Source organism: Danio aesculapii, chromosome 1 (assembly GCF_903798145.1).
Source record: "Danio aesculapii chromosome 1, fDanAes4.1, whole genome shotgun sequence".
NCBI lineage: Eukaryota > Metazoa > Chordata > Actinopteri > Cypriniformes > Danionidae > Danio > Danio aesculapii.
The window spans coordinates 62,917,144-62,930,259 of NC_079435.1; the positions used below are offsets into that span (position 1 = coordinate 62,917,144).

Below are 13,116 nucleotides of genomic sequence, written 5' to 3' on the forward strand. Positions count from 1 at the left end.
TCCCAAACACATGCGCTATAGGGGAACTGATCAACTAAACTGGCTGTAGTGTATGAGTGTGTGTGTGTGTGAATGTGGGTGTGCATGGGTGTTCACTGGGTTGCAGCTGGAAGTGCTTCCGCTGTGTAAAACATGTGCTGGAATAGTTGGCGGTTCATTTCGCAGTGGTGACCCCTGTTGAATAAAGGGACTGAGCTGAAGGAGAATGAATGAATAAATGCATGTATGAAACTCTCGCATTCACTTTAAGTTATGGAAATATTGTTTCTGGGTGTTTTCTGAATGTGTTTTTATTAAGTGATATGAAAAACCCATCTTGCTGGTTATGCAAATGATTATGGAACATTCCATTTTATCGTTTGGCAAACATTAAGGCAACGTTATGCTTCTGAATGTTATCTGAACGCCCTGAAACAGGTGTAAATAATGTTTTTGTGTTCATGTTCTGAGAAGAGTACAGACATTTATTGATGTATTTTAATGTATTCATATTAAAATGCATTTATGCATGGTGGCTTAGTGGTTAGCACTGTGGCCTCACAGCAAGAGGGTCACTGGTTCGAGTCCCAGCTGGGTCAGTTGGTGTTTCTTCATGGAGTTTGTATGTTGGTGTGGGTTTCCTCCGGGTGCTCCGGTTTCCCCCACAGTCCAAACACATGCACTATAGAGGAATTGATTAACTAAATTGGCCATAGTGTATGAGTTTGTATGTGTGTGTGTGTGTGTGTGTGTGTGTGTGTGTGTGTGAGTGTATGAGTGTGTATGGGTGTTTCCCAGTACTGGGTTGCAGCTGGAAGGGCATCCACTGTGTAAAACATATGCTGAATCAGTTGGCGGAATGACTGAATGAATGAATTTTTCATTTTTAACCAAGTCTGAACTATAATTTGAGGGTAATTCATAAATTTAGCTGTAACATATTACTGTAATGTTTTAGGTTGGTCCAAAGAAAGATATACACACACACACACACACACACACACACACGCACACACACACACACACATATATATTAATTTCCCTAAAATTATAGTTTTGATTTGGAAGAAAATTAATAAAATGAATGGATGGATTGATGTAATTTGTTTGTTTTTTCTAAAAACATAATTTAAATTTGGTTCAAACTATACAGTTTAATTTAACAGAAATCATAAATATTTATTGTGGTCAAGAAAATTATTACATTCACACAAAGTAAAACTATTGTTTAAAATATATTTTGTGTGAATGTAATAATTTTCTTGACCACAATAAATATTTATGATTTCTGTTAAATTAAACTGTATAGTTTGAACCAAATTTAAATTATATTTTTTAGAAAAACAAACAAATTACATCTATCCATCCATTTTATTAATTTTCTTCCTAATCAAAACTATAATTTTAGGGAAATTTAAGAATTTAGCTGTAAAAAATACATTCATTTTAAAAGAAGTTGGTTACAAATGTGCTTTTTTATTATGTCTAACCTGATGGAAAACATGCAAACCCATCTTTTTAAACGAGGGTCAAATAATCTGAGTTTTCCTCATGTGTCTTCTCATCCGCCAGTGCATGTGTGGTCAGGCTTTGAGGGAGGATGACTCCTGTCCCCATTACCACATTTGTGTTATTTATAGTACAGACTCAAGCCAAATCCTAAAAGAAAGACAGTTTCTGCACTGATGTTTACTGTACAGAGTTCATCTGTTTTGTAAAAAGCGGTTCTCATGATATTAATAGGGAATTCAGTTTTTAAAAAGCAAAATGGCAAAAGTAAAAGCAGTTGTTAAAAGTTAAAGTGTGTAAAACGACCGACAGTTCTGCTATTCGATGATGATTAATTAAATATTAATACGATTTTGATAAGCTCGTCTAGACTGCAATCAGCGCGACGCGACGAAAACTGTTTCAGACGCGACGCGGTGTAATGTGACAGCCCCCGCCCCCTTCCTGGCCCAATGCTCTTTTATCCAATCAGAGCACGAGAAATCAGTCTAGACTCCGCCTCCTTGAGCAACGGTGGTGTCCAAGGCGGGAGCGCGTTCAGTCCGGTGAGTCACCGCGCGCTGGAGTACTGAACCCGAAGGAGAGTCTCCACAGCGGCGGAGAACGGACCGAGAAGCGGAAAACATCTGGAGCTCGAGCATGGCGGTCGAAGAGGAAGGGCTTCGGGTTTTCCAGAGCGTCAAAATAAAAATCGGTGAGTTTTGGAGCCGCGCGACACCGTTTACACACATTCTGACTGAAATTACACGGTCGCGCGCAGCGCCTATTGTGAGAATGAGAGATTTTTCATAGAAGATATATGTGATGTGAATGTTAAATAGTCTAATTTAGAGGTCACTGAAGATATTTACGTAGCATTTATTTGGTTTTACATTGTGGATAATCTCATATTTGTTGTCTGAATGTCGCCTCAGTTTAACGGTTAATTCGCTAATAGCGGCACATCCAGATGACTGAAAAACGCGCGATGTTCGAGCCCTCAAATCTGCTTCTGTTCCTTCACTAATCCTTTATTTTTAACCTTCAGATGTCTATCATTCGCTGTGTGTTCATACAGACGCACATTAATGCTGGCGTGTGTGTGTGTGACAGATGTGTGTTCAGTCCAGCTGTGGATGCAGAACATTTCTAGCCCTGTGCTCATTCATGATACCAACGTTCTGCAATCTGAAATCATTTACACGGGCTTAGCAACAAGTAAAACAAGCTGATGAAACCATTGTTTCCTACAGAAACATAAACACGTGTCATTGTCTTCGTATGTCTGTGTGTTTGTGTGTGTCTGTGATTCTGATATGCATCATTGTGTGCGCCAAATGTCCCCACAAGTATAGCAATACCAGTAATGTTGACGTTGTGGGGACTTTGTTTTGGTCTCAATGAGGAAGTCGACGTATAAATCAGACAGAAGTGTTCTAAAAATGTTAAAGTGCAGATTGTTTTCTGTGATTATTGCTTTAAGGGGTAGGGGAGAGAATATACAGTGTGTACAGTAGAAACATTAGTACAGCTATGAGAAGGAGAGCCCATAAAACATAAAAACCCGTGTGTGTGTTCTCAGTTTGAGTATTGTCTGACTGATGTACACTTGATAAACACTGAGATGATGCTGTCTGGATGCTTAGTCTCTTTCACTTTCTATAAGCGTGACATTTGTAATTTCACATTATTTCCTCAGATGTGTGTGTGTGTGTGTGTTAGTGTCTGTTTTTCTCTTGTGTTGCTCAGCTCTCCTGTATGAAGTGAATGTGTGTGTGTGTGTGTGTGTGTGTGTTAGTGTCTGTTTTTCTCTTGTGTTGCTCAGCTCTCCTGTATGAAGTGAATGTGTGTGTGTGTGTGTGTGTGTGTGTTAGTGTCTGTTTTTCTCTTGTGTTGCTCAGCTCTCCTGTATGAAGTGAATGTGTGTGTGTGTCGGTGACTCAGATTAAAGCAGAACACACACACAGACACACACACGCTGGCAGTGCTGCAGGTCTAATCTAATCTCTGTAGGGCACAGTAAAGGCGCTCCAGCTCGGTCAGGGCACGTGTTTGGCTCTCCTGCTCTTCATTTCCATATGCACCACCATAGTGCAGCCGGACACTTTTATATGCGGCTGTGAAACGGTTTTATGTAAATATCACACAGTTTACTTGTAAAGCAAACATCAGTGAACATGATGATGTCCAATCTGCTGAGCCAGAAGCTGACTATGCACATTTTTGTAATAACTTAGCGCTCATTAAAAAGAGAAATTAGCAAAACTTTTTTCATTTTAAATCTGTAGAAACTACATTATTTTGGCAAGTAATGTTGTAAATGTTTAAAGGAATATTTGATTTTACAGTTAAAATTATAAAATATAAATTCGGTATTTCGTTCTTGTTGTTTTTTGAGAAATAGTGATTGATTTTGTAGGAAATCTTCATGAAAGCAATATTTATAATGTTTGTTGTTCTGTATTTTCTTATTAACATGCAGTTATCATAAATGTAGATTTTCACCACAAAAAAATCATTTTTTTTGCATTTATTAAGTGTTTAATATATATTTACTAATATTTCTTCCAAATTTCAAGCAAAAATATTGTCATTTAGAGCACAAATCAGCGTTATTGCACTATATTGATATCTTTATACTTCTGAATATAAAATATCGATATGGTGTTGTATGAAAATGAATGAAATCATGGCTAATTCTTATTATTTTATGCAAAAAATGTTGTAAATGACAAAAGATGTATGTAATATTTGGTATAAATGTCATTATTAGTTTACCAAACAATGTGTGTGTAATTTGAAGCTTTTAAATATCTCTTATATCTTAAATCAAGTAAATGCAGTAATAACATGGTAAAAACAAAGTAACGTCTCTAAATATTTTCCTCATTAATTAGAAGTACCTGATCTGATACATTATGGTTTTAGTTGAAAACAGTATTATGGGTGTTTTATAAAATAATGAATCACAATATTAGATCTTACACTGAAAGTGGACATCATTCAAGCCATACAAGCTATTGGTTAATGTTAACTAGTAGTCTATTATATTAATTAGTAGCTGTGATATTCTGCTTACCATGGTAAATGTTTGTAAGGTTGAAGAAGTGTTTGTTGATGGAGAAATGAAAATTTTAGAAGGATGAATGTGCTTGGATTTATTATAATTATCAGATGTTACACTGCAAAAATGCTTTTGTTACTTAAGTTTTGTTTGGTTTCTAGTACAAATATCTAAAAATGTCTAAACAAAGAAGCATTTTCTAGACAAGCAGAAAATATTGCCTTGTTTTCAAAAAGAATGAGTCAAAGTTAAGTGAGTTTTTCATTTAAAAAACGCAAAATAATCTGCCAATATGGGATAATAATAATAATAATAATATTAATAATAATAATAATAATGTTTTTGCTTTGAAACAATTTTATTTTGTTTCCCTCATTGGCAGATTATTATGCTTTTAAAAAAGAAAAACTTATTATTTCTGAAAACAAGACTATATTTTTTGCTTGTCTAGAAAGTGCTTCTTGATTTAAGAAGTTTTAGATATTTGCACTAGAAACAAGACAAGCTTGATTATCTGATGCTGTTGTGAATGGTAAATGTGTTACGTAAATAAATTTGACTCCACTGTTGGACTGCATTTTTGCGTGGTCTTTTCTTGATGAAACAGACAGGCCTGAATGATTGTGCGTCGGTTTGTTATTTTAAAGCACATTGCTTCACCAGTGTTTCACAGAGTTGGAGAAGTAGTTCTAGTCTGGCCTCGGTTGACCGCTGCATTTCACACATCGAGAGGAAACCAGGATGAGCTCTGAGTGAAATCTAGTTTGTGGTTGATGTTATCAGTGGATGGTGTCGGGTCACACCCTAAAGAAACTGAAAGTCTGTTTGGTTGAGCAGATGCAGAGATGCGTCTCTCACGACTAGTCGACTGTTGCATAAGTTGTTAACACATGCATCGATGAAGGCTTTTCTCAAAGCTGACAGGATTTAGCTTGTAAAATATCTGGGCTTTTTTTGACTGAAGACGAAAACAGAGCAGCACCGTAAAAATATCCGTAAATTAGCAGTTTTCCATATTTTGTGATTCATGTTTTTATTTTTCCCTGTTTATTTCTGCTTCTGAATTGCATTATGGCATCTTGAACTTTCTTCAAACCACTTTTAACCTTGAAAAGTTGAAATGCAGTTTGCTGTGACATATTATCTGGGTTGGTTTTAGAGCAGCACAATATATTATATCATTATTTTTATATATTATATATTTTTTTGCGATACATACTGCGATATTGAATATAACTTTACCAGATGAGTTAAATAGCTTTTTTTTTGCAAAGAATTCATCATTTTTGATTGATTTTGTAGCACAAATGCATAAAATGTTATAAACCAATCATGATAAATACAGTAAAGAAGTAAAGTTAGAAATTAAATAAATGCTCTAGGGTTTTCTGGGAGTCTAGTATTAATTAAGTACACAGCTTGAATAATAAAATGTAAAATGACAGTGTATAATGTTCATTGTGTTTTTATACAGTACACGAATACAATTAATCTTTCTTAAAATTACAAACATTTCTTGTGCATGAATGCTTTAAACTGGCTTCACATGCTCACACAGGCCTTAACAACACAAGTTTTGGTAACTTTATGGTTAAACTTTGCAATTACTCCACATTAATGTGCGTTTTCATTGTGTGTAGTCAACTATATCCCGATTCAGCATTGCAGATCCAGCAATGTGACTATTGCGGATGGGCACATTGTGATCTCGATGCTGAAACCGTGTATTGTGCAACCCTAGTTGGTGTTGTATATTACACTACAGAAACCTTGTAATAAACTGCAGCACATTTTCTCTTATTTTACACTCTTATTTCTCTAGATATGATTTATTATACATTATATTATTTCAAACAACTAAAATGTCAATAAAAGTCACTTTGTTAAAGTGTAGAGTTGAATTATCAACATCAAAGCTCAACAGAGTAGATCAACATCCCATAATGCAATTCACCACCACAAATAAACCCAAAACACACATAGAACACACAAACTGTTCATTAATAGATCATTAATAGATTTATTACAGTGTAATAACTTAAAAAAATACTTGTAATCAGATTACAGTTACTTTTTTATGGATTACATGATTACATTGTTTACATTGTTTACACACTGGCAGTCTGGTGCTGCTGTCATTATGGGTGTTTTTCTGTGAGTGATGGATTCTCGGTTAGCAGACTATGATCAGATGTGTTGATGGAAGGAAAGCGGAGGCTCCGTTTGCTCAGTTTGGTCTTTAAATTTGTGTCCGGGTTTCCTGACGGAGCTCAGCTTGTGTATGAAGGAAACACTCTGGAGCTTCTGGAAAGGGGAGCAACCAGGAAACAGGAAGCTGTTCCCGATCACTTCCTGATTTGGCTGGTGGTCCGCAGAGCTGCTTGTTTTTTCCATATTCCTGGGAAGCAGCGGGATAATGCAAACCAGATGGAGGTTCATGTGAAGAATCGTGAATTTGTGTTGCTGTTTCCTTCTTGAATTATTTACGAGTCTTGTTTTAATTCATGTTTATTCATCAGTGACATTAGGGATGCGAGATTAACATAAATAAATGATGAAAACGCAACTATTAAAATATTACAACTATAAAAATGTAAAGGCTGTGACCTAATTATACATATGCATGCTTTAAAAGTGTTTATTTCTAAAAATTTGTTATCAAAATTGTTTAATTAAGTTGACAAAATTGGGACAGCAATAAATATTGGCATTTTTGTAATTACACAATAATATTGTGTTAATAATATGTCAATAACACTAATAATAACAGTGTGATTTAATTATTATCATCACACTTTTTATTTTCTTAAATACTCTTTAATTTAAGGTGAAATGTAGCCATTTATATATATACAGATCAAATAAAAATGTTCATTTGAAACTGTCATTTTATTTTAATAAGATAGTTTATATGTAATATTATATAAATGTAATTAGGCGGCTCAGTAGTTAGCACTGTCGCCTCACAGCAAGAAGGTCGCTGGTTCAAGTTCTGGGTCAGTTGGCGTTTCTGTGTGGAGTTTGCATGTTCTCCCTTTGTTGGCGTGATGAACTATGAGTGTGTATGAGTGTGTGTGAATGAGTGTGTATGGGTGTTTCCCAGTACTGGATTGCAGCTGGAAGGATTTTGGGAATAGTTGGTGGTTCATTCCGCTGTGGTGACCTCTGAAACAGAGTCTAAGCCAAAGGAAAATGAATAGATGTAATTAATATGTTAGTAAAATTAATGAAATATATAAAAAAATTTGTCAATGATGAGCATCCTAGAGGTCAAAGGTCACGAGAACTCCAGACGTCCCCTGATGTTGTGCTTGACCTCTAATGACACACAGCTCTTCCTCTAATGCTTAACTGGCTCACAGAGGAAGTGATGTCACAGACGGCGGGGATGATGACTCAGTTCTGTTTTCCAGGAATACTTCTGAAACATTCAGTGTTTTGTCTTGGTTTTTTATTGGAGTTTTTCGGAAGAGATCATCAAAGTGTAAAGAGTTTAATGAGTTTTATTGTGGACTGAACAAAATCCCGGGCAGCCACTATCTTCAGTATTTGGTAGCCTGGCATAAATTCAAGTGGCTCAAATAGAAAATACATTATTTATTAAAATAAATAAAGTAATGCATACATTTATTAAATGAAAATATATATACAGTATATAATGGCATTTATTATAGACTACATATATATAGTTTTTAAATATTTTTTTTTTTTGAAAATAACAACATTTTATCTAATTAATAATTTATTTAAATTATTTAATTCCATTAATAATTTTATTTATTTTTATTTTGTTATTTTTTTTTCTTTGAATTTGTTTTATTAATTAATTAAATTTATTTATTTAATTAAAAAATACATTTGTTTTATTTATTTATTTATCATTTTTTCTTATTATTTATTTATTTATTTATTTTTTATTTCAAATCATGTAAAAACTTGGTAGGACTACCTTTATTTTTGTTTTATTATTACAATTTTTGGCATATATATATATATATATATATATATATATATTTTTTTTTTAAATAACCACATTTTATCTAATTAATAATTTATTTAAATGATTTAATTTCATTAATAATTTTATTTGTTATTATTATTATGTTAATTATTTTTTATTTTCTTTGAATTTGTTTTATTAATTAATTAAATTTATTTATTTAATAAAAAACTAACTTATTTTATTTATTTATTCATCATTTCTTCTTTTTATTTATTTATTTATTTTATTTTTTTTATTTATTTTATTTTATTTTTCATTTTTTAATTGCCCCTGAGAAAAAATCATGTAAAAACTTGGTAAGGCTACCTTTATTTTTGTTTTATTATTACTATTTTTTTTACCAACTTGGTACCGCAGTACAGGTTCTTTTGACGACACTAGTTAGTGCAAACTCAAATTCAAACACATATTGATAGTAATTCATTGATGGATGAAAACACATATAACATTATACCCAATTTGTGAGAGAATGCAATAGAGAATTCCTCCCATTGAGGTGTCTCAGTCCAATGGGAAGGAATGGAAAACATTATTATCCACGGGACGTTGGGCTAGCAGTTTCACAAGCCCTGAACAGTTTACACTGTGTTTTCATGTACACTTAATCATGAGTTCGCCGTTGTGTGTTTTCACCATCCACACTCATTCAGGTGAGGAAAGATCCCAGAATGCAATGGGCCAAACAGGTGCACGTCCTTCAGGAGTTAACCGAGCACATCCAAAATAACTCTGCTACTGCATACTTCACGGACCAGTAAAGCCAGAACAGCTGGCTTTATCTAAACATTTAGTTGAATAGATTTTAAAATGTAAAAATAATAAATAAAATAAATATTTGGCTTAATATTGTATTTTTAAGTTAGTCAACACTATAATTTGAGGGTAATTTATAAATTTAGCTGTAACAAATGACTGCAACTTCTTAGATTATACTTTGATCTAGGGGTAAAAATGTTTTTAGAGTTGGTTCAAAGTGTATTTATCTCAGTGTAACACACTCAGGATTAATACACAAACATCTGGATGCATGCATTTGTAATTTTGCATGTAAAGTAAAGTCAGTGGGCATCATCCTCCTCATCCTCATTAGTGTGTTTTGGTTTCACTCTCAAGCCTGTGAAGGAAATGCCATTTGAAACTCTACACCCACTTCCTGTTTTGATGACAGTAATTGGGTGTTCGTGTAAATCTCACCCCATGACTCTCAGATTGCTGTTTTTAACATCACGGTGTTTGAGAAACCTGTTTGTGAACAGTCGTGATTTCTGTGGATATGTCTAGGCTGAGTCTAATAATAAATTATTCTATGGAAATGGGCATACCGTGAGCATCAGACACCATTGTTTCCTCGCCCTCATGTAAATTCCACGAGTGTAATACATATTTAATTCATGGATTTATTAAACTGACAGGTATACCCTTATATACTTTATTTATATATATTGGGGATGCACCAATACCATTTGTTTGGAACCAATCTGATACCAAAATACTGAGTGTCTATCTGTAATAGGCTACCACTATTGATCCTAATCATTGGTAAAATAACCAGCCTTTTAGCAAAGTCTGGTATTATCCTGCAAGTTTGACGCGAACTAACCTTAACTGTCTGAGGCCAGGCCTATTCGCAGCACTGAAAGTATTCCCCTCGGAGGAATAAACTCAGTCGGAAGGATGACAACAGAAACTCATTGTGAGAATAATTTTACAGAGCGGCACACGTCGCATCTGCGCAGCCGGTGTGTGAATGAAGCGCTTGATGCATCACTGAGACACAGCGTGCAGCTCTCCTGTATATGCGGACACTTCCAATAATTAGCAGCACAAAGGGAAGAAATGAGTGCGTTGAGGATCTGTCCGATGTATTATTGAGCCTTTTCTAATTTAAAATTTCAGGTAGGTCTACTTTGTGTGTGAAGAGCAGGTAATAACCCTCTCTACTCCAGTGTTGCGAATGTGATCTGCTGATCTAACAGACACAGCGCAACATGATTTAGAAACAGCAATGAACTCCATGTTTCAGGTCCAAATGAACCCATTTAATGCAAACTAAATGCATTTCTCCACTGCTTATTCATATTAACAGAAACAATTAGTCTTGGAGAAAGTTTTTTGTGTTGTCTTGAACACGACACGCAGTTTGAATTGTGAATGATTGACAGGTGCAGCGGCAGGAAGCGCTGAACTGAACATGAATTTAACCAGGTGAATATTCATCTGTGCTTTACATTGAACTATAGAATGGCTTCAGAACATTTGGGATATAGTCGGCCTACATGACAACTTTCTAGTGCCTTGTAATAGACTACCTTCATGGCTTTTGTTGTAATAGACTACCTTCATGGTCACATTCGGTCCCACTTTATATTAAGTGTCCTTATCTACTATTACAACGAAATTAATAATTTATTACAATGTACTTATTGTGTAAATACATGTATTTACTGTGTACTTATGCTTGATTAAAAATCTGTAATTAAATTTAGTAATTACATTTGTAAATACACTGTTGACTATTCCTTACATCTTAACCCACCCTTAAACCTACCCATACCACCAAACCTGTCCATAACCCTACCCCCTATCCCAACTCAAGAGCACCACAAGTGTTCTCAAATACATCATGAACACAGTACGTACATACATGTATTTATTTTTTGTTGCAAGTACAATGTAGTTAAGGACACTTAATATAAAGTGGGACCCTCATCTCTAATAACTGATTTATTTTCTCTTTGCCATGATGATAGTCAATAGTATTTCACTAGATATTTTTCAAGACACTTCTATACAGCTTCAAGTGACTTTTAATGGCTTAAGCTATTGTATAATGATGGTTTGTTCTGTAGACTATCAAAAAAAAAATTAGCTTAAAGGTTCTAATAATATTGACCTAAAAATAGTTCATAAAAACTGCTTTTATTCTAGCTGAAATAAAACAAATAAGACTTTCTGCAGAAGAACAAATATTAGAGGAAATACTGTGAGAATCTCCTTGCTCTGTTAAACATCATTTGGGAAATATTAAAAAAATAAAAAATATAACAAAGGGTGGCTAATAATTCTGACTTTAACTGTATATATATATATATATATATATATATATATATATATATATATATATATATATATATATATATATATATATTATATATATATATAATATAATACTATATTTATAAATATAAGACAGATCATTCAAGTACATCTTTCTAGAAATGTCTTCAATTCAGTGCGCTGTTTCTTTATTATTGTTTAGGAAATTGAGTGAAAATGAAAATTTCTACAGCAGTCTTTCAGTTTCGAGTTGCTCACATAAAGTTGCACATTTTGTCACTGTTTTTTCGACTGGATTCCACATCAAACACATCTCGTCATGATTGTGCCTCATCACAGAACATATGCAAAATGGTGGGCAGAAAGGGTTTCAGATTGGGAAATGAGTGTGTGTGTGTGTGTGCGTATGTGTGTGTGTGTGTGTGTGTGTGTGTTTAAACTCAGTCCAGCATGCTGCAGGTCCTCGTGTTCCACTAATGTTCAGAGACGTACGTTAAACTACATGTTGGATGAAATCGGAATTCCTTTCTTGCGACCTCATTTCCTGCTGCAGCTCCTCTTGCTCTCTTTCACTCTCTTTCACTCTCTCTCTATTACGCGTTCTCCTGTCTCTTTATCTCTGTCTGTCTTTATCTGTGTATATGAAGAGTTTCAGTCTTTGTGTCTGTTATTAGAGCCGTTTGTCCAGCAACTGTAAATGTTCGCAGTGAAGCATGTGATATGTGTGTGTGTGTGTGTGTGTGTGTGTGTGTGTGTGTGTGTGTGTGTGTATGTGTGATCATTCAGTTCTGACATTCACAGCCCTTTTCATTTGCTGAACCACGTTAAGTTAATATAAATAATAATTAAGTTAGTATACATTTAATGTCTTTAATTAATGCAATATTAATTAATATATATAAATATTGTATTAATGCATATTTAATGCAGTATGCAATAATGTTATAAGCACCACAGTATGCACCCTTAATGGAAGTGCGAAACAGAAATCATGAATCAACCCAATCAACAAACATAATGACAAACACGAGACGTTTTTCAAAAGGAATCTGTTATTTATTATTTTCGTAAACAGAGCTATACCGGTTAGGACATTTCTGGCAAACATTTATAATTGTTTAATGGTTGAAATGTTGCTGATTTATGAAATATTAGATGATTTAGCTGTAATTTACTTATAAAAACGTCGTATATATGGAAAATATTAGTCCTGCTGTGGTTTATAAATTCCAGTTTTGATGCTGGGAGTGTGGCGACACAGTGGCGCAGTGGTCTCACAGCAAGAAGGTCACTGGTTCGAGTCCCGGCTGGGTCAGTTGGTGTTTCTGTGTGGAGTTTGCATGTTCTCCTCGTGTTGGTGTGGGTTGTGCTCCGGTTTCCCCCACAGTCCGAACACATTCGCTATAGGGGAATTGATCAACTAAATTGGCTGTAGTGTATGAGTGAGTGTGTGTGTATGGGTGTTTCCCAGTTCTGGGTTGCTGCTGGAAGGGCATTCGCTGTGTGAAGCATATGCTGGAATAGT

The 13,116-nt window shown here is 34.4% G+C and overlaps 1 protein-coding gene across 1 annotated transcript in view; it reads left to right on the top strand.

The window, feature by feature from the left end:
• The first annotated feature begins 2,042 nt into the window (after positions 1 to 2,042).
• Positions 2,043 to 13,116, top strand: part of rasa3 (RAS p21 protein activator 3) — a 69,618-nt gene continuing 58,544 nt past the window's right edge. Inside the window, exon 1 of the mRNA XM_056464025.1 lies at positions 2,043 to 2,182. Coding sequence (XP_056320000.1) covers positions 2,128 to 2,182 — 55 coding nt within the window. The 5' untranslated portion in view covers positions 2,043 to 2,127. The remainder of the gene's footprint in view (positions 2,183 to 13,116) is intronic.